The following is a 24,748-nucleotide window of genomic DNA, read 5'->3' as shown; positions in this document are numbered from 1 at the left end:
TTCCTCCTCATACATTCTATGTCTCAATCTTCCATGTCATGGTCTCTACCAAGTGAGCCCAGTAGATGTTGATTGCTGCCACCCGTCATGGTTTTGGTCAATCAAGGCTAATGATTTTAGAGAAAGAATAGACTAACTTATCAGGAGCAGGCCATATGCAGCATTCACTGCTAAAGGATATGGACATTACTAGTCAGTTTTGGCACATTTTGGCCATTATGCATATATGCCACTCAAGCCCAGTGCAACTCAAGCATGCTCACACTATTGTATGCAAGCTAGGATCTCTAGTCTAGAGACTACTTTATAAACCAACCTACTGTTGTCCTTATCCCACCAACTGGGAGACATATGTAGCATACTGACCCATGTTTGTCTGAAAAAGTTGAATTTCTTCCATGCTACTTATTGAGGGTCTTCCCATAGGACTTCTTTTTCCTGGAAAGTGCTATGGTAATAGCTTATGTTCTCTTATCCTCCAGTTAACATTATAAATAATCACACTGTGTTGTTGAAAATTTTACAGCACAGTGGGACCTCCTGTCTCTGGAAAGACTTCTGCTAGCACTACATTCATGCCTTAGCAGCAGCTGTGTTATCTTATTAGACAGTTTTGAATAAACAATTGGTTTTTATTTGCGCATTGGTTGGTTGCTTGCTTCCCTTCATCATTGTGGTCCAAAGAAAAGTCCAAGTTGTTGAAACAACCCCAGTTCCTTGTAGAGCCAACTATGACAATTATAAAATACCTCCAACATACCATCCTGAGTTTTTGATCAAATACTGTGTGTTTGGCTTCAGTGACAGTCAGTCTCTCCTCCCACTTTTCTCTTTGTTTACCCCACAGCATAGCAACTACTGAAGAATTCAAAAACTTGCAATCTTCTGACCTGTAACATGGCCTGCCCTAATATGGGTTTTGGAATTCTTACAGGCAACTTGGATACCTTTTTATATGGTATAATGGTTCCCCTATTTCTCCCAGTCATGCTATTCTTTGTATGCAGTGTTATGTACACTATCTGTGGGGACAGTACTGATTTATAGTATGACTCTTCAAACTTGGTATTCAAGGTTTATACACAGTGTCCCTCATTTTGAGATATTTATACCTCTTGTCCAGTGTCTCCTTTTCTATTGTTGGACTTCTTTACAACAATCATTTTAAGACTGTTGAATCATCCAGTGTGAAATGAGAAGTATGCTATTTTTCACTTTTGTGTATGAAAATACATAGGATCCCAAACAAACTTAATTGGAAACCATTCTAGACAGCCACAGAAATGACTTGCCCATTTCCTGTTGAATGGCTGAAGATGCAATCTAATTCCAGTCAGTGGAAGAGACCATATTTTTATGGATAGGCTGTTCCTGACAGAGTTCTAGCATCTTGAAGCTAAATCTAATTTGAATGGGAAGCACAGGAAGATAAAGGGAATTCTGCTCATTCCTACTCTTTTCTGTGGTTCTGCTACTAAAGCAACTAAGAAGTGACACTGACTTATAAGATCAAAACATAATGAAAACCTTTTGAAATAAGAGGCTCCTTGAGGACTGTAATTCTAGGATCATCCTTGTAATCAAATTTTAGAAACTTGGCAATATTAGGAACAAGGTGTTCATCGAAGGTAGGGGGAATAACACCTATTTGCTGTGCAATAAGTGCTGCAAGACCATTTTGAACATCATTCAAAGTCATGTCTCAAACATATTTTAACATTCTTTTTAATGGCGTTAACCTTATAATAGTTTTTATACACAATCTCATTAATGTATTAAAATATTCAGAATTCAGATCATATATTCCATTGATTTATAAAACAAACAACTCTTGTGAAATTCTACATGTGTTTTCAATTTTAACAGTTCTGATGTTTTAAGAAATTAGTCATAGCTCTCATACCATTCAAATTTACCTGTAAATTAACCATGATCATTATGCATTATACCTAGCCCTGGATTAACCATTAAGCAAAACAATCCTGTGTTTAGGGAACCAAAGAAAGGGGGGCACCGCAGAGTTTTTCCCCTAGCTATCATGTCCTTAACTCTTTCACTGCCACACGCAACTTCAGTTTTCAGCACTTACTGAGTTTAATGTGGGAGCTGAAGTCCACACATCTTAAAGTTGCCAAGGTTGAGAAACACTGATCTAGGAGGACCCCATGTTACAAATCTGCCTTTTCAAGATGAGTGAACCACCATTCCAACCAGGGTGAACCTCAGCCCCTGAGTCCCATTTCTGGGTGATCAAAGACACCTCCATTTTCTCTGGCTCTAAAGTCTTCCCCCAGCAGGTATATATGGTGTTCAGAGAATCACTGGGACAAAGAAGCATGTAAAGAATGGGTTGTAAATAGTTATGCCGATTTAAATTTGGTTTTTTTGTTAAGTTGGCTGTGGCCCTAAAAGAGTTAACATCCTGGTAAGCTAAGAGTTTATATGGGTGAAATATAGGGGAGGTGAGGGACAGATAAATATATTTATCAAAGAGTACCTTTAAATTTCACACTGTCTTTGTAACTCATAAGTATAATGGAAAATACATGCTATCCCTACAAGAGGTTTAGTCTGAATATTAAAAAAGCAACCTGTTTTTTAACTGCTTACTCTGGATGAGACAGTGGGCTGTGCCATGCCTGGGACGTTGGTGGTGGCTAAGGGCATGTGAGGGAGGAAAGGCAAGACAAAGCCCTGAGAAGACCAGGGTGGTGACATCTGCCAGATTGGGAGCTGCTGAGGAGACAGTGAGCACCAGCTTTATCCTACTTACCTCATAAACCCACTCAGGGATCCCTGCAACTTCTGTTTCACCAGAAATCCAGTGCAACAAAAATATTCCAGGTTTTGTTTCTGCCAAACTGTGATTCATCTGGAGTAGACCAGTAAATTTCCAGAACACAGTGTTTTGGGTTAGAAACAAAACATACTTCCCATGGTGGGCATGTCCCTGTTTAAGAAAAAATAATCTAAAAAAAAGTAATAAGAGGAAAAGTGATGACAATACCTATAAAACATGATATTTGCCAAGAAAATATCAAAAATTAAAACCAAACTAGGCTCAAAAATGGTTTCTGCCTAGAGAATGACAGCTAATTTTAGAAAGGAGGTCTTTTTCCTTTTGCTAGTGTCTGATACTGTTTCAATAAAAACAGAGTTTACAGCATCATAAAATGGTGGATGCAGTGAAAACCATACATTCATTACGTGTTTTTATTTATTAGATCTCTGGAAGGTGATAGCATTGGGAAAAAAAAGATAAAAAAGCTACAAGAATATACCATCTTCAGTAACATGTAAACATTGATTTTCTTAAATTGATCTTCTGAAAAAATAGGAACTCATACTTCATGGAGCTTAATATCCATTTCAAGCAAATGTTTTCCATCTTGCCAATGGTTCACACCAGTATCAGGTACTGTAAGGTGTGTCTGGGATTTTGCAAGATAGTCCCAATTGAAAGCCTTTCTTTTAAAAAGCCTCTGTTTGTAACTGATGGAAAAATATATTATGGTGTTTCAAAAAAGATACCGGAAATTAACTTTAAATTAATTAATTATACTGGGGTTTTTTTTAGTATATTCATTGAAAATCCTTCCCCATTAAATGCTAGACTTAGTTTCATAAATACTGAAACCCATTTTGGAAATCAGATGTTCAGATTTCTAACTGATAAACAATTACGCTTTATATATGCATGATTATATGTTAATAGAACAAAAAAGAGCATTTCAGACATAACAACTTTATGGTACACATTCCACAGAGTTTTATAATGTATGAAGAAACTTGATAACCCAGGACAAAGAGTTTATCTGACTCTAGATTACATGAATGTGCTATTATATAAATTTTCTAAAGACTGATATCTCATTCAAAGAAAGCAAACTATATTGCTATAGATCTTATTCAAACAAATAAAACACTGTCATGTATACTCACTACTGGCCTTTTATTCTTTCAACCCAAATGGAATGTTGGAAAGAAATAAAATAAAGGGACTTGTGGCCTGCCTGATAATTCTCTGAAAATTGAACAGAATGAGAGCAAAAGAAAGACTGAGTTTAAAAAAATGGGCTGTGGAGGAAAAAAGCTCCAAAAATTCCTTATAGGAGCAGCAATTGGGCTATGGCTTGAAATGCAGCTGACTGCTCTGTTCTTAGGCCCTCTCCTTCCTCATCTCTGGAGCTAAAGCAGAGTTTACACAGCCTGCCCTGTGATTCTCAGGGCACATGTGCATGTGCACACACGGACACACATAATACGAGGGGGAAGCAAAAACATACACATGCAAAACATTATTTTGTTACACAGAACAGCCTGAAACCTCATATGGCCACTGCTGGTAAAGAGAGTGGATATAACTCCAGCATCCATGCTCAGGATGCTTTCTCTGTCTTGTTCTCCTTTCTAACCCAATGGAGTGCTGGAAAGAAATTTTGTAAAAGGGCTCAGGATACAGCCATCAATCTCTACCAGAGAATAACTCTCTGACAAGTGAATAGAATGGGACCAAATTTTCTGTGGTGGGAGGAGCTGCCCCCCCAAAATCAGGTTCAGAAATGGATCAGATCTGATCCAGTCCAATCCACCAGAGTAAAGAAAAACTTTCCAGAAAAACTTTCCAGAAAAAGAATACCTATGGTATTCTTTTTATAATACCTATGTTTTCCTATGGGAGAAGCATTTAGTAACTTGGAATGTTACCGACTGCTCCATTATAAGCCCCCATCCCTCCTGGTCATGTGACCCAGACTGGAACCCACCCTACGCTTTCCAGTATGTGAGCACATGAACATGGATGCACATACACAAACCATGTTACTCTGTTACACACATGAAAATATAGTTGTCTCCTATGGCCACTTCTGGAAAGGGGTTGGGAAAAAATCCAGAAACCATGCTCAGCATGCTTTCCCTAACTTGTTTTATTCCTTCCAGTGCAATGCCATATTGGAAATAAATTATGTAATGGGGCTTGGGAATTTATCTGTCCACCTTTCAGCATGATAATCCTCTGAAAACTGAGCTGAACAAATTCAGCCTGGGGGAGAAGGCAATTAAAAAATATTGAGTTCCAAAACGGCCAAATCAGGCTAAGGGTTGCAGAGCATCCTCATGGGAGAGAAAGTTGGGCAGGAGCTCTGAATGTGGTCAACGGCTTCCTTCTAAGTCCCCTTCTGATCATTTGTCCCAGAGCAGGCTGTCATTCAGGGTCTGGGAAGGATTCCAGAAGTCACGCTTGCCCAATTTTCTTTTAGTCAGGCAAACTGCTTCACTAATGGCTCAGAAAGGCTGGTGGATGCTTTTTTAATGGTGAGGACCTCCTGGATTTCCCTTGAAAGGGCTGAATGTGGAATACTCTTTAGATGGGTGGCTAAGCCTAAGGTTTTTTTTTTTTTACTTTAGAAAGAACAATGGAAGCATCTTGGGCGGCAGAGTGAAACAGATAGGCAGCATCTAGGTTGGTTGATCCTGAAAAGGCTAAGCAGAGTTATTCATGATTAGTATTTGGGCAAGGAGACTATCAGGGAATTCCAGGTCTAGAGGCTAGACTGCAAAGGTGGAAAACGTACCAGAAGAAAGTGCTGGCAAACCACTTCTGTACTGTTGTCCAGAAAAATAGCATGGATATATCCATGAAGTCACCAAAAGTGGAGCCTAAATGAGATTTTGCCTTTACCATGAATCAGACAGAGCTGAACTGGATGCTGTAACATAAATGGGAACAGGATTGTCTCTCTTTGATAACCTAGGGACAATAAATTTCCTGACTGTAGGATGCATGCGATCTGTTTCCAAATTGTAAAGTATGTTTGTAAATAAAATCTAAATATTATAAAAGAATTTAAGTTTCTGGTGATTTCTTTACCTTTTCCACTTTTTCCAAATGATCGTTTACTTCGTTTACAATACTTTTAAATAATACCAGAATTTTTCTTTCCAATGTAAACCTGCTGATCTGTCCCCAGTATAATTTTCTCCAAGATAAGTTAAGTTTTAATATGAAATATTTTTTTGAAAGCCTTTCTGAAGTTTTCATTACAGAGTGGGTATATAAATGGATTTAATGTAGAATTCACATAGCCAAGCCATATTGTAAACATGTGAAAAGGACGGTTATAACATGTCTCGCAAAAGGCCATGACCATAAACAATACAAAATATGGAATCCAGCATAGCATAAAAGCTGCCATTATAACACCTAACTGTTTGGCGGCCTTTCTCTCCCTGTTCACCTGCAACTTTTGACTTTGGCAAACAGAATCAGTCTGTAGCTTTCCCCGTGTCTTTTTCAGGTGATGGAGACTTAGAAGACCTCTTCTATGGGAACACTTCTGAGGGAAACACTGCTCAGTGTAAGAATTTTGCTCTAGGGAGGGATCTGAGTGGGTTCTAGACAAAGAACTTTCTGCAAAACTCTGCCTATGTGATATTTTGCCTAATTGGGAGATAGGATTTTTTATATTTTCAGTACTGACACAGGCATATTTTCTCTTCGTATTGCCTAACTCAAAATCTTTCTGCACTATAGCCAGAGGAAAGCAGTTAAGCTTCATTACCTCACGGTCACCACTTTTATGAAAATCCTCTGGGATTGTAACACAGTTGCTTAATGGAAGTTTAGCTTCCATTATTTTGTTTTGCTCAGAGCTATCATTTACCCTAAAAAGAATTCCTCTATCTTTATTTGAACTTTGGGAATAAATCTTCTGCATTTCCTGAACCTTTCCAATATGCACAGCCATGTTACCTGAGTCAGGTCTATCTGATCCATTTATGAGTTGTCGATGCTGATAATGCTTACGGACAGTCCTGTAAATATTGGCATAGAACCACAGCATCAGTAATGATGGTACATAGAAGTTAATTGTGGCTGTCAAGACTTTAAACCATGTGGTTCTGCAAAAATCTGTTTCACATATTTTTTCATCCTCAGTTCTATTGTTCATTGTCATGCTACTGTGACTGGTAAATTTACGCCAGCCAAGAATTGGAATCACCCACAGAAAAGACAGCAGCCAGGCTATTGAAATCATGACTGAGGCTCTAGTTTTGGTCCTATACTTGAGATATTTTAGAGGCTGTTGGATTGAACGGTAGCGATCTACACAGAGTATGAAAAGGCTGAATATAGATGCTGTGCTGGCTACATAATCCATTGACAGCCAAAACAGGCAAGCTTTTCTGGCCAAGATCCACTTATCCTTCAACAAGTATACAATGTTTAGTGGCATCACAGCTGCACCAACTATAACATCTGCACATGAAAGACTGACAATATAAAGATTGCCAACTGTCTGTAGTTTCTTTTCTGTTTTCACTGCATACAGGACCAAAATATTCATAACCACTGTCATCAACGAGATGCTTCCCAAGAATAGTCCTAGAACAGGTTGAACCTCTGTAGAATTCCTATTTGTGGCTCTGTCTACCAGACACATCTTTTGGGTAAAACTAGATGAAAAAGGACCAAAAAAAAAAAAATCAAAGTCTTGAGATTTCAGTCTTGTCTGATGAGCCGTCTGGTCAGTTTCTTTCCCGTTTCTTTCGTAAATCTGAAAATGAAAAGCAGTGTTTCACTATACATTTTCTTGCAGTTTTTACAGCTAAGGAAATAAAAGTGGGGAATTAAGCCAAGAATAAATATTGCAAAGAAGTTACATAATAGGAGTCTGCCTCCAAATTCCTTATCCAAATATCTTGTGTCCAGAGCCTTCCGTGCCATATGGGATTCATCAAAAGTTAAACCACCAGTCCCTGAGCCAGGAGGTGGTTTTCTTCTTAGTCTCCCTTCAGAAGAGAGGATGCTGGGCCTGAGCATTTCCAGGGCTGGGATTATTTTAAATTCCAGGCCCAGAGAGCAAATGCGTTTGCAGGTAGTATTTTTATAATTGTACACAGTTCTGGCCACTGACCATAATCAAGAGTTGATATGATTTTTATTTTACGTGCATAGGACACGAAAAAGACCTGACCCTACAGCGAAGCAGTTTTACACAGGTAGTAAAGTAGATACTTTCCCCTCTCTTGACGTCTACTAGGATGAAGTAGTTCTGTTCTTTTCAGCTTCTACACAAAAGAGGAGGGTCCTGATGATGTCTGCAACTGTTTTGGATAGCTTAGGAAGTATGTCTGCTCAGTTATTTCCTATCATTTATCTTCAAATTGTGATAAACATATGTTCAGAGATGTAATTCTTTGGCCATACAGTCTGGTTTTTTGCTATTACGGGAAGATTAGGATTTAAGCTTGTGAAAGAAGATGGAAATTAAAAGAAGTCACTTTTTTCATGTCTTAAGCACATAAAACAAAAATCAAATCATATCAAATCTTGATTATGGTCAGTGACCAGAACTGTGTACAATTATAAAAATAACCAAAACAAACATTTTAAATTTTCTATGATATAAAATAGGAAATAAACTATTAGAAAAGATCTAAGTGACAGAAAATAATTTGGCATACTACCAGGACTATTAAGCTGAAACTGTGAAATTATCAGAACTTCTAAAACTGTTAACATAGCTGCTAAAATATCTGAATTCTGGTTCAGTGGTTATTGAAATGTCTAAAGCACTTAAAAGATAACTCAGTGGGTAAATAAATATATTTATAGCACTAAAAATAATGCCGTAGGAACAGATGTGTCTAAATTTGTTTAATTTCAGTGACTACTGGTCCGATTTTTTAAATAATAAAACAACCAGTTTGGAGACTAACTGAATGATGTCCACTTAAGTCTGATCAGCAGGGACTATAACTAAATCATGTTGTTGAATAGCCATCAAATAAAATCCAAAAGCTTTTCTGGAGATTTTTTCTGAGGAATCTGCTAAATGTCTTTTTTATTAGAAAAGCATTGGCAGGTCCACTACTTTAACAACGATCTTATCTCACAAGCTGCTTCAACCTACGTCCCACCTGTTAAATTCCTAGGCGTGCGTGGAAGACACTTGGATGCATCCAATCGGCCTCTTCCCTCATTGCTGTGACTTTGCTCATCAGCTTGGAAGACATTAAAGTGACAATGGTATGAGAACAAAGTGAAAGACCCCACCAAGCCAGGAGATGGTGAGTTCTAGGCCTCCCTTAGGCATGAAACCAGGTTGGGTGACTTTGAGCCAGCGGCTCTCATTCAGTCCAATCCACCTCACAGGGTTGTTGTGGGAAAAATAGGCGAGAGTATGAGGCATGTTCATTGCCTTGAGTTGACCAAAATATATTTTAAAAGGCAGAATTAAAAAAAAGGGAGAGAGTGACACTTTGGTATGGATATCTGACCTAGAGCCAAATAGGCAAAGGTCATAGTGTGTAGTGCTCTGCTGTCGATTCCATAATCAGGGAGACGGTGAACTGGGTGTAACCATCCCTGTCTATCAAGCTCTAAAGGTGCATTTTCTGAATTAGAGAAGGATGGTGCTTAGGCTTTCTTATGAATGATGGGCACCTACATACAAATGGGTGTTTGTGTGTGTGGCATCTGGCTGCAAGTAAAAATGACTTTTACTGCTGTAGCTCCATTAAAGCAACTACAACTTCTGTGCTAACTCTGTACTGCTCTGTTGAAGACCTGAAGATGCGCCTTCTTGAGGAACAAAGAAAGGCAGGAACAGAGGCTCAGGACTGGGAGTGTAAGGGTCAGAATTCCAAGATCAGGAGAATTGTGATCAAACATGTTTCAAGCTAGAGCAAAGCATGAATGAAGCATCATTTGCTGTACAATACAGCTGCTGAGTGATGTTTGTTTTATAAATAAATACCTTTATTGAAGAGTGTAGTGCTCAACATCTGAACATGATGCTCACATTACAAAGGCAGAGTGTTAGTTTTGGATAATGGAAGTGAACAGTTGCTTAAGTGAGCAGGCAGGAGAAGAGCATATTGTGAAGCCCCAACATATAATGAAGACCCACTGAAGACCTGCAGTGCAATGTGTGTTGTGACTGTGGAAACCCCAAATGCCTTCAGCAATGACTTTTACCACACAGAACTCATCTAGACATATATTAAGGTGACCTGGAAAAAGCAAACAATGGCCACTTAACTATATAGTATTGGTCTTTAACGGAAAAGGCGTGGGGGAAAGGGCAGGGAGAGTGCTGGCTTTGCTCTACACCAAAGCATTGTCCTACGCTGTGTTTGAGGCAGATGTGCATTTGCCTGCTGTGGCCGTGCAGTGCAACCGAGGGCAGCAGCCCAGCAACACTGCACAGAAGAACTTGCTCATAATCTAGTAAGGTACTTGCTCTCCTGACAGAGAAAGGAGGACTTGCAGGTGAGTCACAATGACTTGGGAAGAGGAAAAGCTGTTGCCAAGGATAGATGTGAGCTGAAGGCAAGGAGAACTGCAACTGCAACTTGCATTGCATGCTGCTGATTCTATACACTGCGGTCCAATGTTCTTCAAACTTGGCAACTTTAAGATATGTGGACTTCAACTTCCAGAATTCCCCAGCCAGCTAGTCCCTGCAATTTTCTTGGCAAGAGGTTCAGGAGTGGTTTACCATTACCTTCTTGCTAGGACTGAGAAGGAGTAATTGGCCCAAAATTACCCACGTGGCTTCGTGCCTAAGGCATGACTAGAACTCAGAGTCTCCTGGTTTCTAGCCTGGCACTTTAACTGGCTCTCACTAAACAGTGTTAAACAAAGGCAAAACCCAGTTGTTCAGAAATAAAGTCCATTGCAATTTGATGTTGGTAGCATTGTTTTATATTATAAAATGTGTCTGGTATTTCATGCAGAATGCTATTGGCACGATGGGGTCCCTAAAAACAGGAACTAAGCCAAGTTTGATTGAGTGACCCGTAGTGCATCATATCATTTCCAGTGCATTACATGCAGCTGTTAATGGAACAGAGGGTCTCTGCTCACCCTCATTTGAGCTCATAATTTAGACTAATTAATTCTGATAATATATTAACAAATCGTTAACATTAAAAGGCATAATCTCAAATTGTTCAGATTTCTGTTTTGGGCAACAGAAAAATAATGCCCGTCTTCAAATGGAATGCTAAGTTACAGTGTATGTTAACTGTCATTTGTTGCATTATCCATTATGGTGGTACCTCTGGTTACGAACTTAATCCGTTCCGTGACTCTGGTTGCAACTCGAGTTGGTCTCAAGTCGAGGTAAAGTTTCCCATAAGGTTCAATGTAAATCCGGTTAATCCGTTCCGCCCTCCGAATTTGGTCGCACCACGAGGCAAATTTCCCCATAAGGTTCAATGTAAATACGGCTAATCCGCCCTCTGAATTTGGTCGCACCCCGAGGTAAATTTCTCCCATAAGGTTCAATGTAAATACGGCTAAACAGTTCTGAAACATATGCATTTTATTTTTAAACCTCAAAAACCTTCCAAACGCCACAAAAACCTTCCAAATGCCACAAAACATACCACAAGCCTCACCGAACGTCTCCTTGCTACCGCGATCTCGCCCACAGGAAGCCGCGACTGCGTGGCAGCAGGGAAAATGGCCGCGGATCTGGTTCGTAAGTAGAGGCAAGTTCATAAGTAGAGGTAAATTTTTGGGGCCGGAGCTGGTCGTATCTCGAAAAATTCATAAGTAGGGGCGTTCGTAAGTAGAGGTACCACTGTATTACCAAAATGAGGTTTGCTTGTTTTGATTATGGCTTTTTTTCTACACAGCCTCAAGTCTTCCAGCTGGCCCCATCTAATATCTCACACCTCATCAGGGCTATAGCAGTGGCATATGCCTTGTTATCACCTGCTTCCTTGTCAATTGGCCCACAAAAGAAGGACGTAGAATTCATGACAGTGCTCTGGACAATGCAAGCCGTTTCCTTAGCATAGATCAAGCTTCCCCAACTGGATATCCTTCCTAGAATGTTGGAGAGGAGTTTTGGGAATAGACATCCAATGTATCTGTTGGATACAAGTTGTGGAAGCCTGATGCACACATGCAAATGTTATTTAAAAACAATTCTTTCTCCAGATCACAGGCTGTCAAAAGAATTAGGCCTCTTTTCCCAGCATAGTGCCTTTCCAATATATCAACATACTAATTTTGAAAACTGTAGACCCAATAAAACTGGAACACGTCAAGTTGGGGGAGGCTGGAATAAAATTAGCAGCACAGTTATATTTAAAATAATGGCTATTGTTTGGAAGTACAACCTTTTTTTGAATATTGATTGTACAAAATATTTTCATTTTCTATTTTAAAAAATCATACTGAATTTGAAGGCAAAATGAGTCACTGGTTTGAGATTGGCGGCCATATAAATTGAATGAATGAATGAATGAATGAATGAATGAATGAATGAATGAATGAATGAATGAATAGAAACAACAGATTCCCATTTACATAGCAACAGCCAAGCTGCGGGCATGTATCCTTAACTGTCTGGTGAATATGAAAAGAAGCAGATTTAAGCTGGCATAAATATGTTTATGATAAGATTCTATTTTAATTCACAAGTTGCCTTAAGTGGCTCCATGATTTTCAGCCAGCTAAGCAGAAAGGGAGGAAACAGGGACAAATGTGAAATGACATTAATCTCATTTTTGTTCCATAATAGGTTCCAATCAGAGGAACAAAATAATACAAATCTGAGTACAAAACATTTTAAACTTATACTTTCTTTCCAAATCTTCTTGATTTCTGCCCCACCATATTCTAGTATTCCTGTTATTGATTTATAATGGGAGATTTTAACTGTGAGACCCAAGCAATATATAGAACAGGCACGCAATTTATGTCTAAATCAACAACCTTTGCAATCTACAAAGAGATCAGTCCAAATAATTCAGAAATACGACTTTATTCAGCTTAACCAGTAGATCATACTAAATAGTTGCAAAAGAAGATAGGCATGGATTCAGCCTTTTGCTTTCCCTCAGTTTACTTCTCCCCCAAAATTGGTTTTGGGACAAGTCCCTTTCTTGCACCTCAGTGCCATGTAATATAACTCACTGATCAAGAGAGCTGAGTCATATGTGTATTGCTTGTTTGTTTGTTTTTTTACTTCTGGTAAAAATGGAATAGATTTTTCTTAAAACGTCACAGGAAAAATAGCAAGGGTGAAAACTGATTAGTAAATTATCCACAAAATGCAATTGCTATAGCACATTGCCAGCTGAAGATATTGATTCACTGTGATGCTTTTATTCAAATATATTAATTTTTATGACTACAGGTCATCCAGAGAAAGAGGAAAGAACTCAAACAATTCCAATAACTTGGACAGATAAAACAATGGCACATGTTAAAAAAGCAATTAGTGTGACAAAATTAAAAGAAGTAGCACACAAGTAAATAGGTGACTCCAGGAAAGTTACCTATTACCTAAATAGGTAACTGCCACTCCAGGAAAGTTACTTATCAACACAAACATATCATACATTACAAGGATGATGTGGTGATGATGATGATCATCATAATGATGATGTGCCATCAAGTCGTTTTTGACTCCTAGTGAGCACATCATTAGACTTTCTCCATGACGGTCTGTCCTTAACCTGCTCTTTCAGGTCTTCCAATGGTGCACCCATCGCCACTGTAACTGAGTCCATCCACCTTGCCATCCTCTTCTTCTCTTTCCTTCCACCTTTCCCAGCAGTGGAGCCTTCTTCAGAGAGCTGGGTCTTCACATAATGTCTCCGAAATAGAATAATTTGGGCCTGGTCATTTGTGCCTCAGATCTGGGTTGATTTGTTCGATGATCCATTGGTTTGCTTTCTTGGCTGTCCACAGTATTCTCAGGAGTCTAAATATTACTGTTTGGTTTACAATCCTGTAAACTTATATCTGAGTGTTTAATCAGAAGTAAGCACATTTTATTTCTTATTCCTAGTGTATGTACAGGATGGTAGATTCATCAATATGATCTTTATTCTGGTCAACTTCTCTTCATAGTGTTATGTAAGTAAAACATTTAATTCTTAATCCATTAGACAGGATCTTTTTGCAGTAAACAAAACAAAGCAACGGATTCTATCATTGGTTTACATACCATACTGAATGAAATGTGGATTGCTTGATTTTGGCGTACTGCAATAATCATGCAAATGTTGGCTTAATACAAGGGGTGAGTCAGATCTGTTTCTGTAACTGCCTCTTCAGTGATAAGGAGGTTTTGATAGGGCAATTAATACAAGTTTTCTAAACGTTATAATAAATTATTACTCTAACATTGTAGCCACATTCCAATTTGGAAAAGGCACTTTTTAGTAAAAATTTGCAGTGCCTCATTAAGACGTTTGTCAGTTCCATTTAAGATACACATGAACAATAACAATTGACATGTAGTGCAATTTTGGTTCTGTTATGCTTATGCTTATTATATAGACCTGATTCTGTTGATATCTCATTGTAGATTAGTGTAACCACTTAAATAATTCCTATTTTAAATAAACTTTTTTGGAATATGTGTTTTCAGTAACATGAGAGAAGCTGGTGTAAACAGTTAAGCTTGATTTGCTATGTTTATTAGCCAAATAAACATTAGTACTACAAAGCATGTGGAGTTTTTAATTTATAATAACTTTTAGAAGTCTCAGCAATCAATATAATGAGTGAAAATGTAAAAGATGAATCTGGTAACATGGCAACAAGCAGTTCCCAGGCTAGATAGTATTATTTTGTAAACATAGTTCAACTGCCTCCCAAGGACCTCAAGAGAATGGCCACATACATTATCTTGGAAAGCAGTAAGGAAAAACCTGGACTTGACAGCATAAAGTTATTTAAGGGCTTCAACTTCTTTGTAAGTGTCCTGAAGAGGGCATTCATCCGTTGTGTAGCAAGTTTCATTCCTGTCTACTCTAAAGATTCTAAAGTAGTCAACATGACGGAGTTTTTTGCCAATTCAAACCAATTCCTGAATACTGAGTCAACTGTCAGGTCAAGCCAATTGCTGAATACTGAGCTGAAAGTGTGGAGAGCTGAAATTTACTGCCATGTGATGGTAAGAAACTTGGTGGTAGAAAATAGTTTTAATATAGAATGAAAAGATAACAAATTCTTCTGTAGCACTGGTTGGCTTATATGGCAAGGAAAGAGACTGCTAGTGATACATTTTTGGAGAACCCTGGCCAAAAATATTTGTATGATTCATACTCAGTGCTGTTTCCTAATGGGAAAAAAAGATGTAATCTGTAAGAGTTTGAAACAGCTGATGTTTATAGATTGCACTGAATTTTTATTGTCAAGATAGTTAATAGTTCACTCCGGATTTTAAGGTGTAAGCCTTGTAAGAACCTACAGGCAGATTGTCAATGGAGACCCTACAGAATAAAACAACAGAGGTGGATTTGATCCATTTAGTGTTGTGCAGCAGCGTTCTCACATATACATTGATAATTTAGTGAAATGCAAATTCAAGTTAATGCTACCAGTCCCCGGCTTTAGCAGTATGCATCCAGGAAAAGACTGGGCTTAGCATTTGGGGAATATCAATTGCTTTGAGTCCTTCAATCCTAGTAAGGAAAAAAAATACCCAACAGTACTCATAAGCAATTTATCTAAGTAGAATGTTGGTTATAAATCTACACTATAATTAATTTATCATCAACTTTAAACTGTTTTATCCCAAAGGAGATCTGCAGAGTTTTTATTTAACCCATGCATTTATTTAGTATACTTGTTTTAGTGGGCGGGTAAGAATAGTAGTAAGAGTAAATATTAATAATTTAAAGTCTACTAAATAGGAAATAAGATCCAATAAAAAGCATTCAGTTCCAATATTACTTCAGATATAAATTAGATATAAATTTAGGTATCTGTTTTAGAAGGAGTAGGAATTAGAAAACATGTTTGTGGTCAGACTTTAGATCATTTCATGTACAGTTGTATCTACTGTACAAACACACCAAGAAAGAACTTAACTCATGGCAACATTTTTCAATAGTTGCATTTACTTGAATATTCTTCCTAAAATTCTAATGTTGATTTAAATCATCCCAGTTGCATTAGTACTTGGGCCAGTCACTTTCTCTTGGCCCTAGGAAGCAGGCAGGGGCAAACCACTTCTGAAAATCTTGCCAAGAAAACTGCAGGGATTTGTCCAGGCAGTTGCCAGGGGTCAATACTGATTCAAAGGCACAACACACACACACACAAAATGTATTCATTAGATTGAGATATCTAATTCCATCTCATCCAGTGGAATACCGCCAATAATATTCTGCTTTCAGAATAAGAAAGAACATAGATTCCAAATGGATTATTATTCTATGTTCCCCTATAATTAACAAGCCTGTACATATTTTGAAAATATGAAAAAACTTGAACAACTAGATTAACATTGGGTAAGAAATGTGGAGCAGCCAAAAGCAACAATTATAATGACCTTTTGAGTATCTAGTTGCTTTAATGGCAGTCTCAGTATGTGTAACAGCAAGGCCATTGCTAAGTTTGGACCTAAAACTGTATTAAACATCATCCAGATACTGTTGCTTACTTGTTGAGGCACTATACCACTTTTTGTATTGACTAAACTGCAATGGATGCCAAATTTCTTTTATATAGCTTTTCTTTTTAAAATTTCTTTATAGAGCTTTTAAACAAGAAGATAAAAATTAATGCAAACTAATATAAAGTAAGAAAGAAAAAAGAAAAAGAAAGAAATCAAAGAAAAAGCAAAGATTGCAAGAAAAGAAAAAAGTTGAGGAAAAATAGAAAAAGAAAAAAAGATATAAAGAAGTGGATTCTGATATTCTTCACAGTTATAAGTACAAATATATTTTAACCTCTCTAACATTATATCATATTACTCTTCTTTCTATAATCTATCCTGTCTAATCATCAAAACCATAAATCACACATTCATTTTTTTTCATTTTTACGCAAAAAAGTCCATAAGAGGTTTCCAGTCACCAATAAATATAGATAGTGTGTTTTTCCTAATCTAAAAAGTCAATTTATCCATTTCAGCAAAATCTGTCAATTTCACCAACCATTCCTCCATAGTGGGTAATGTCGAATCTTTCCATTTCTGTGCATAAAGCAATCTCGCCACAGTAATCATATATTGAAATAATCTTCCATGACTTTTTTCTGTTTGTCCATTAATCCTAAAAGGAAAAGTTCCAGCTTCAGTTGATTATTGATCTTTAAAATCCTCTGTATCAAAGTATGTGTTTGAATCCAAAATTTTTTAGCTTTTTTACATCTCCACCAAGCATGATAAAATGTCCCTTCATGCTATTTACATTTCCAACATTTGAAGTGTCTTTATACATTCTAGATAATTTCTCTGGCATCATGTACCAATGATGCATCATTTTATAAAAATTCTCTTTGAGATCATAACACAATGTAAATTTCAACCCTTTTAACCACATATTTTCCCATTGATCCATCTGTATTTTATAACCAAAATTCTTAGTCCACTTTATCATACATCCTTTAACATGTTCTTCCTCTGTTTCAAATTTCAGCAAAAGTTTTTACATTTTAGCAATTATATGTTCATTATCAGTATACAATTGTACTTCAAATTCTGACTTATTTTGCTCTATACCATAAGTCTTTTTATCCATTTTAAATCTTTCAAGTAACTGTAAATGGGGAAACCATTTGGGAAAACCATTGACAACTATATCCTACTGGTATTAGTTGTTCTCTTGATTTGATTTTAAATCCCCCTTCATAGTTTTCCAGTAAGTCCAGGTATATCAACCAATTATCTTTATCTGCCATTTCTCTTCTATAATATGCTTCTTGAGATGAGATCCATAAAGGTGTTTTCGGGCACAACCTGGGTTTATATCTATTCCATATTCTCAATATGGCACATCTAATAAAATGATTTTTAAAGTCCACCTTAATTTTAACTTTATCTTACCATAAATAACCATGCCATCCAAACTTCAGGTCCTGATTTTCTAACTGTAAAAGTCTCTTGTTTCTCAGCAACATCCATTCTTCCACCCAGACCAAACAGCAAGCAGCAAAATACAATTTCAAATCCAGTAAACCCAATCCTCCTCTTTCCTTTGCATCTTGTAACACTTTCTATTTAACTCGTGGTTTTTTCCCTTGCCATTTAAATTTAGGTATGTCTTTTTGCCATTGTTTAAATGGTACATCCATTGTCAAAACAGATATTGTCTGAAACCAAAACATCATTCTTGGCAAAACATTCATTTTTATCACAAAAATTCTCCCCAATAGTCACAATTTTAATTTCTATCATCTTAACATGTCCTTAATTTTAGTCCATGTCTTAACATAATTATTTTAAATAACATACAATTCATATTTGTCATAGTAATGCCCAAGTATTTTACTTTTTTTTTCAATCTTACGGTCAGTTTTCTCCATCAGTTCTATTTGATCTTCTAATTTCATATTTTTTGTTAACATCTTTGACTTCTGACTATTAATCTTGAAACCTGCTAATATACCAATATCCTTTAATTTTCCCATTAATACTTCTACTCCCTGTAGTGGATCTTCTAAAATTGACCCAGTTCATCCACAAATGACCTTAACCTATAAGTTTCTTTTTTAATCTTAACTCTCATAATTCTGATCTTGTCTTATGTCTCTATTCAATACCTCAAGAACCAAAATGAACAGAAGTGGAGAGTGGACATCCTTGTTTTGTCCCTTTTTGAATCTCACAAGGTTTTGTTAATTCTCCATTAACAATTATTTGTGCTTTCTGAGAAGTATAAATCAACATTACTATTTAATAAAATTATCTCCAAGGTTCATATGTTCCAGAACTCTAAACAAAAAAAATCCAATTCAAATTGTCAAAGGCCTTCTCTGCATCTAAGAATATCAATACAGCTTGTTTTTCATTATGTTGCTCCAAATATTCCAGAATATTAAAAACATTTCTAATATTATCTTGTAGTTGTCTTTTAGGTAAAAACCCGCATTGATCTTCATGAATAAAATGGATGCCGAATTTCAGTCAGTAGGAAAAGCCTGCAATAGCTATTACTTGGACAGAAATTCAGTGACCATAATCTGATCAGCAACAGATGCCCACAAACTGAGATCAAGACACATAATAAAGAAACGTCAGACAAACCTCCCTGAGTATCGGTTACAGTCTTGCAATATTTAATTAGATCACACTAAAGTTCACTAAATCTCACCAGATTTGGCAGAATCCTGCAAGTTCTCATTCAGCTAATATCAGGCATTTCCTACATGGCCCAGCCTTAGTTGGTGGGAAACTCTTCCCAGGCTGCGCACTCCGGCAGGTAATCTTCCCAGGCCACGGAATGCATACCCGATGGTATCAAGTGGCAGCTCTGCTCCTGTGGAAAGGAAAAACATTTCTTCCAGCACAGGCAAGCAATATTTGGAAAGGCTGAATATTTTAGATTTTACTTGTAATTTGAGTAATTTGGTCTCAGTTGCAGGTATCTAATCCTACCTCTATTTCAAACCAAAGTAAAGTTGCATTTTTAACCAAAAGCAGAATTATGCCACATATACCTATTGAAGTGAGAGCCAGTTTGGTGTAGTGGTTAAGACATCAAGCTAGAAACCAGGAGACCGTGAATTCTAGTCCCGCCTTAGGCACAAAGCCAGCTGGGTGACCTTGGCCAGTCACTCTTTCTCAGCTCTAAGAAGTAGGCAATGGCAAATCACTTCTGAAATCTTGCAAGAAAACTGCGGGGACTTGTCCAGGCAGTCATCAGGAGTCAACACTGACTCAAAGGCACCAAAAAACAAAACAAAGCAAAACAAATAAAAAAACCCTTATTGAAATAATTATACACCTCTCTCTGTATGTGATATAATAGCTATCTTTTCCATCTTGCATTAAAGTATTTTAGTGTGTCTGTTCCAGTTAATAGCACTCATATTTCAGTGGTGGCTAAAAGTCACTGCAGCTGGTTGGGAGAACAGGACCAAGATTCACAGTAGGAAGACTAATTCCAAGAAGTAACTTCTAAACCATGACTACAGAGCAAAACAAAAACATTTTTTGGATCCATATTTTTCTGAAGAACTTTCAGCAGCAAGCAATTGGAAGTAAGCCAAGACAAATAGCTTCAAGCTTATATCTGAAATAAAATAGGTTGTTTCTAGGTGCTAATTGATCTCTGGTACTGGGAGAGGACAATTCATCTTCCTGTTTTAGCCTCCAACTAAATTCCCTTCAGAGAGCTCCCAATCCTCTGGAGCAGATTTGGAGTGCACATAGTGGGCTGAAGAGAAAAGGGGAAGAAAGTCTGTTTGTGTAATGCTGAATTTCACTCATGAATAAAAATCAGGGTTGGTGATCTAATGTATAATATTCCTTTAAACGTATATGTTCTATCAGTAGCAGCCCATAGTGCAAGAAAAGCAAATGTGGGAAGCAAGAAAGTAGGGGCTCTTGGGATCTACAAATATACAGCCCAGGATTGCTCTCAAGCTGTCGTGGAAAAAAAAAATATAGAACAACTAGAAAACATAGCATGGTTTAGATGACTTAGGAGCCTCAGCCTCCAGTTTAAATGTTAAAGGGAAAAATCAGACTTCTGTGAGCAAAGTCATCTGTTGCATTGCCAGTCCTTCTGATTTCAGAATTTCTACCCATTGTGCTTACATATCATGCAATTGTTTTCTGTTGCCTTTCAGAATCTTTACTTGCCTAAAATGTAAGCACTGCATTGATACATGAAAGTCTTTGAAATACACCTATGTTAACATCGAGGAACCTTGAAAACAACATCACTCACCCAAATAATAGACTTAAGTTTTTGATGTTAAGTATTTGAGATATGACCATATAGTGCCACTCTGAACTATTAGTAATTAAGGGTAAAGAACATTTTGTGCTTTCTGACTACTATTCCAGATTTGTTTGAAAAAAATGACATTATTCTGGCCAACACTTCTTTTTTTAATCTTTTCCATTCTTGTTTTTGATCAATTTTTACAGCAGATGTTTATGCATGAAGGAAGTTTTTTTTTCCCACTTAACTATCCAGTCCAAACTCCGTGGGATATCACTGAAAGTAGATATGAATTTTTTTCTTGTTGAAGTCCATAAGATTATCAAGGAATTTCTGCTCTCTCCTTTAATGCCAATAGTTGACATCAAGACTGAAAAGTGACCTGGGAAATCCTTTCACCCCTGAGGGCTGGGTGTAATGCTGGATAATGGGTTGATAATTACACATGTATAGTCATGTTTATGCGTGCATTCATGTACACATACATCCATGCATATTGGACCTTGGGACACTCATATACACAGAAAGCCTATACACACAAAGCATTTCATACAATAGTATGATTGCACTGTGAATGTGGGGGAGGGGAAGTTGAAGCATTTTCCACTCAGCAACCTTGATGCAAATGAGATTGCTACAGAGGAAATATGAAAGGCCTGTCCCCAGTTGCCAGCGTCATCTGACCTAACACTCCTGCAGACATCCTAATTTTCTGAGATGCTCTGTTCTGGCACGATAGGACAGATCTGTAAAAAAAGTATTCTTAACTGGTTGCACCATCTTTAGTTGCAATAGCTACAACCAAATTCTTCTAGAACAAGTAGACCTCATTTACCAACTGCCTCGTGCAGTGACTGTTGAAACTTATGATGGTACTAAAAAAAATAACTTTGTGACCAATCCTCATATTTATGATTGTCACAGCATCCCTCAGTTACAGTATGTTATCGCCATCTGCGTGCTTTGCAACTGGCACACAGTTTTGCTTGCAACAAGCAGAGTTAATACTGTACAATATGGAAGGCGGAAATAAAATTCTAAGTTGCAGTCATGTGATTTTTCACTTAGTGACTGCATTACTTCGCTTAATGACGGAAGAGGAAGTAAGATTGTAAGCCCAGTCACAGTCACATGATTTTCTGCTTAGCAACCAAATTGCTTAGTGACCGCATTGAGAGTACTAGCTCTGTCTTTATAAGGTTACATTAACAGAATCTTGCAAGTCTGAAAGTACCCCTCCCATCCCTCACTTTTATTGTCCTGAAAACTAGGGAGAGTTTCTTCTGAGACACTTTCACCACCCCTCCTCCTTTGGACTCAAATTTCCTTTAACAGACCATTGTCTAGGCTGTGGGTCTTCCTCCTGTCTCCCAAGGTCATTCCCACATACCATTACATCACCTCCCCAGTCAGCCTCAGTCCCCTCTCCCAAGTTCCCAGGGAAAACTGAGTGTGGGCTATGAGAATGAGGTGCAACTGTGTCACTCCCCTCTTCTGCCAGTAACTCCCCAAGATCACATAAAGCATCCTGCAGCCGAGCTGTAGAGGTGACTTCCTTGCATCTTCCTGATTGGAAAGCTGATGCCCCTGAGTCACAAGGGCAGAGAGTTCTATCTTCTGCCCTGAATCTAGACAAAGAATAACAGGGATAATGAAGTGTGCTTGCCTGCTGTTGGCTGCCTGAGCTCTCCTTAGTTGTCTGAGGACCCCTCTTCCGAGCTCCTGAGAGAGGGGCTGACAAAGTTTCCCTGGTTTGCTGCTTTGAAGCAAGTTGGGCACTTGCTGGCTTTGTGCTCCATTGATTTACAAGTTTTGCATTTCGTTGCTATGTCAGGAACTTGAGTTTCTATTGTGCATGCTCTGGCTATGTGTCTGGGCCCCGCAGTAAACACAGTCCCAAATCCCTTTCTCTTTGCTTCTCTCCTGTTGACAGGGATCTCTTTGTTCTTCCAATTTGCATGCGCTCTCCTGTGCTGGATTCTAAGGAGGTCACAGGGAGGGGAGGTATGGGGAAAGAAAGGCTGTAAGGTCTTTTCCCTTACCATTTTTTCCCTGCCTCAACTCTTCCAGCCAGTTATCTATTATTACAGGACATTGATACAGCTCTTCCAGAGTATTTGGGGAGTCTTGCCTCACCATATCATCTCCTAGATCTTCTGCCAACCCTTCTCTGAACTGGTCAATCAGGGCCAAGTCATTCCATTCTACATCTCCTGCAATTAATTTAAAATCTGAAATATATGATCTCACTCTCCTCTGTCCCTGCTTGAGTTTCTGGATCTCTTGACTAGCGGTGAATCTTTGTATGAAGTCCCCAAAATATCAATTGAGCTTACACATGAAGTCCTGATAATTGTCCAGCATTGGATCGTTTCCCTCAATGATTGAAATGGCCCATTTAGCTGCTGCTTCCTTTAGCAAACTTAGCACAAAAGTCACTTTGGTGTGATCTGTAGGAAACTCCACTGGTCTACCTGCCATAAACATTTCACACTGAGCCATGAAGGTCTGGAATTGATACTGATCCCCTCCAAATTTCTCTGGTAAGCTCCCATAGGAATGCAGGAGCATTGGCTGAGCCACATGTTGCTGTACTGCCACAGGTTGAGGCAAATTCTGCCCCAGATGTTGTGTTAGTTATGGCATTGTACAAATTGGACACTTGTACATCTACTTGCTGCTGGTGTTGCAACAACACTGCACATGGGTGCTTAGCAGATAGAGGAGTTGTGGAGTTCTTGGGGTTCTGCTTTATTCAAAGGAATAAAATTCAAAGGAATTCCTATTTCAAAGGAATAAAATTCACCAGAGAAGAAGAAAACAACAACACGCTACCCTTCCTGGATATCCCCATCAGCAGAGGAAATAACAGTAAATTAGAAACCTAAATTTATCGGAAGACAACCCACACTAACCAAGTACTCCATTACCAAAGTAACAACCCCACCTCCCACAAGAGGAGCTGTGTAAGAACATTATTCAAACGAGCACAAACACACTGCAGCAACCCAGAACAGCAGAAAAAGGAAACAGACCACCTATACAACACCTTCCAATAAAATGAATATCCACGCAACTTTATCAAAAAGTGCCTGACCACTCAACCCACTATAGCACAACCAACACAAGCTATGAAAAGGATCACACTGCCGTTCATCAGAAACGTCTCAGAAACCACCAATAGACTGTTACAACCACATGACGTCTCCGTAGCACACAAACCAACTAAAGCCCTCCAAAACGTCTTAAGCAAACCAAAAGACCCAGTAGCCCCAGAAGAAAAAACAGGAGTCATCCACAACATACAGTGTAAAGACTGCAACAAACACTATGTAGGACAGACAGGCAGAAGGCTGGCAGAGCACATCCTTGAACACCAACTAGCAGTCAGAAGACATGATGAAAACTCCTTAATCTCACAACACATGGACAGACTGAACCATAGTTCTAACTGGGAAACGGTCAGCATTTTAGACCAAGCTAAATCCAAAAATGCAAGGGAATTCTTGGAAGCCTGGTATTCAGACAAGGCAGCCATCAACAGACACACAGAGATAAACAGCATCTACACACTATTCAAAAGAGACAATAGAAAAGACCAGAACATCTCCTCACCAGCAGTTATCACCCAGGTAAGCAGAGGTTACCACCAGGCACACAATCAAGCAGTGAACAATACCCTAATCAAGGCACTACCAGAGGAACAAAACAGAACCCCCACCCCCACCAACACTGGCAGGGCATGCCACAGTATATAAACAGAGAGCAAACCCCATCCCATTCTAGCACTGAAGATGTTACCTAGCCGGGTAATGAAACATTTGCAAGAAAAGAACCAACCTCAGAGAACCCAAGGACTCCACAGTTCGACCCTGAGCTACACATATTTGCCTCTATTGGTAGATAGAGGAGTTCCCTGGGGTTCAGAGATCATTCCTAAAACTCCAAGGGGGGTCTATTGCCTCTCTCAGAAGAGAGGAAGATACTTGCTAGATTGGTGTTAGCCTTGCAAGGTAGTCCAGACAAGAAGCACAACCAGGAATACTAGCACTATCTTTACTGTAAGGTTACATTAACAGAATCTTGTAAG

General features: G+C 38.2%; 1 protein-coding gene across 4 annotated transcripts in view; it reads right to left on the bottom strand.

Annotated features, from left to right (window-relative positions):
• Positions 1–1,715: 1,715 nt before the first annotated feature.
• HRH1 (histamine receptor H1) overlaps positions 1,716–24,748 on the bottom strand; it is a 32,115-nt gene continuing 9,082 nt past the window's right edge. Inside the window, exons 2-4 of one of the 4 annotated variants that reach the window (XM_088134110.1) lie at positions 19,081–19,245; positions 8,926–9,009; positions 1,716–7,559 (exon numbers count right to left, since the gene is read on the bottom strand). In XM_088134110.1, the coding sequence (XP_087990236.1) occupies positions 5,994–7,445 (1,452 nt within the window). In that variant the 5' untranslated portion in view covers positions 7,446–7,559; positions 8,926–9,009; positions 19,081–19,245 and the 3' untranslated portion in view covers positions 1,716–5,993. Of the gene's footprint in view, positions 7,560–8,925; positions 9,010–12,962; positions 17,041–19,080; positions 19,246–24,748 lie in introns of those variants that run through there. The other 3 variants (XM_088134109.1, XR_015794859.1, XM_088134111.1) reach the window with 3 other exon arrangements.

This window comes from Python bivittatus, unplaced genomic scaffold (assembly GCF_059951505.1).
Source record: "Python bivittatus isolate LINGU-HERP-01145 unplaced genomic scaffold, Pbiv_v1 ctg000080_np1212, whole genome shotgun sequence".
Lineage (NCBI taxonomy): Eukaryota > Metazoa > Chordata > Lepidosauria > Squamata > Pythonidae > Python > Python bivittatus.
The sequence above is the reverse complement of the archived record's forward strand: the minus strand, read 5'-3'. Positions and strand labels throughout refer to the sequence as shown.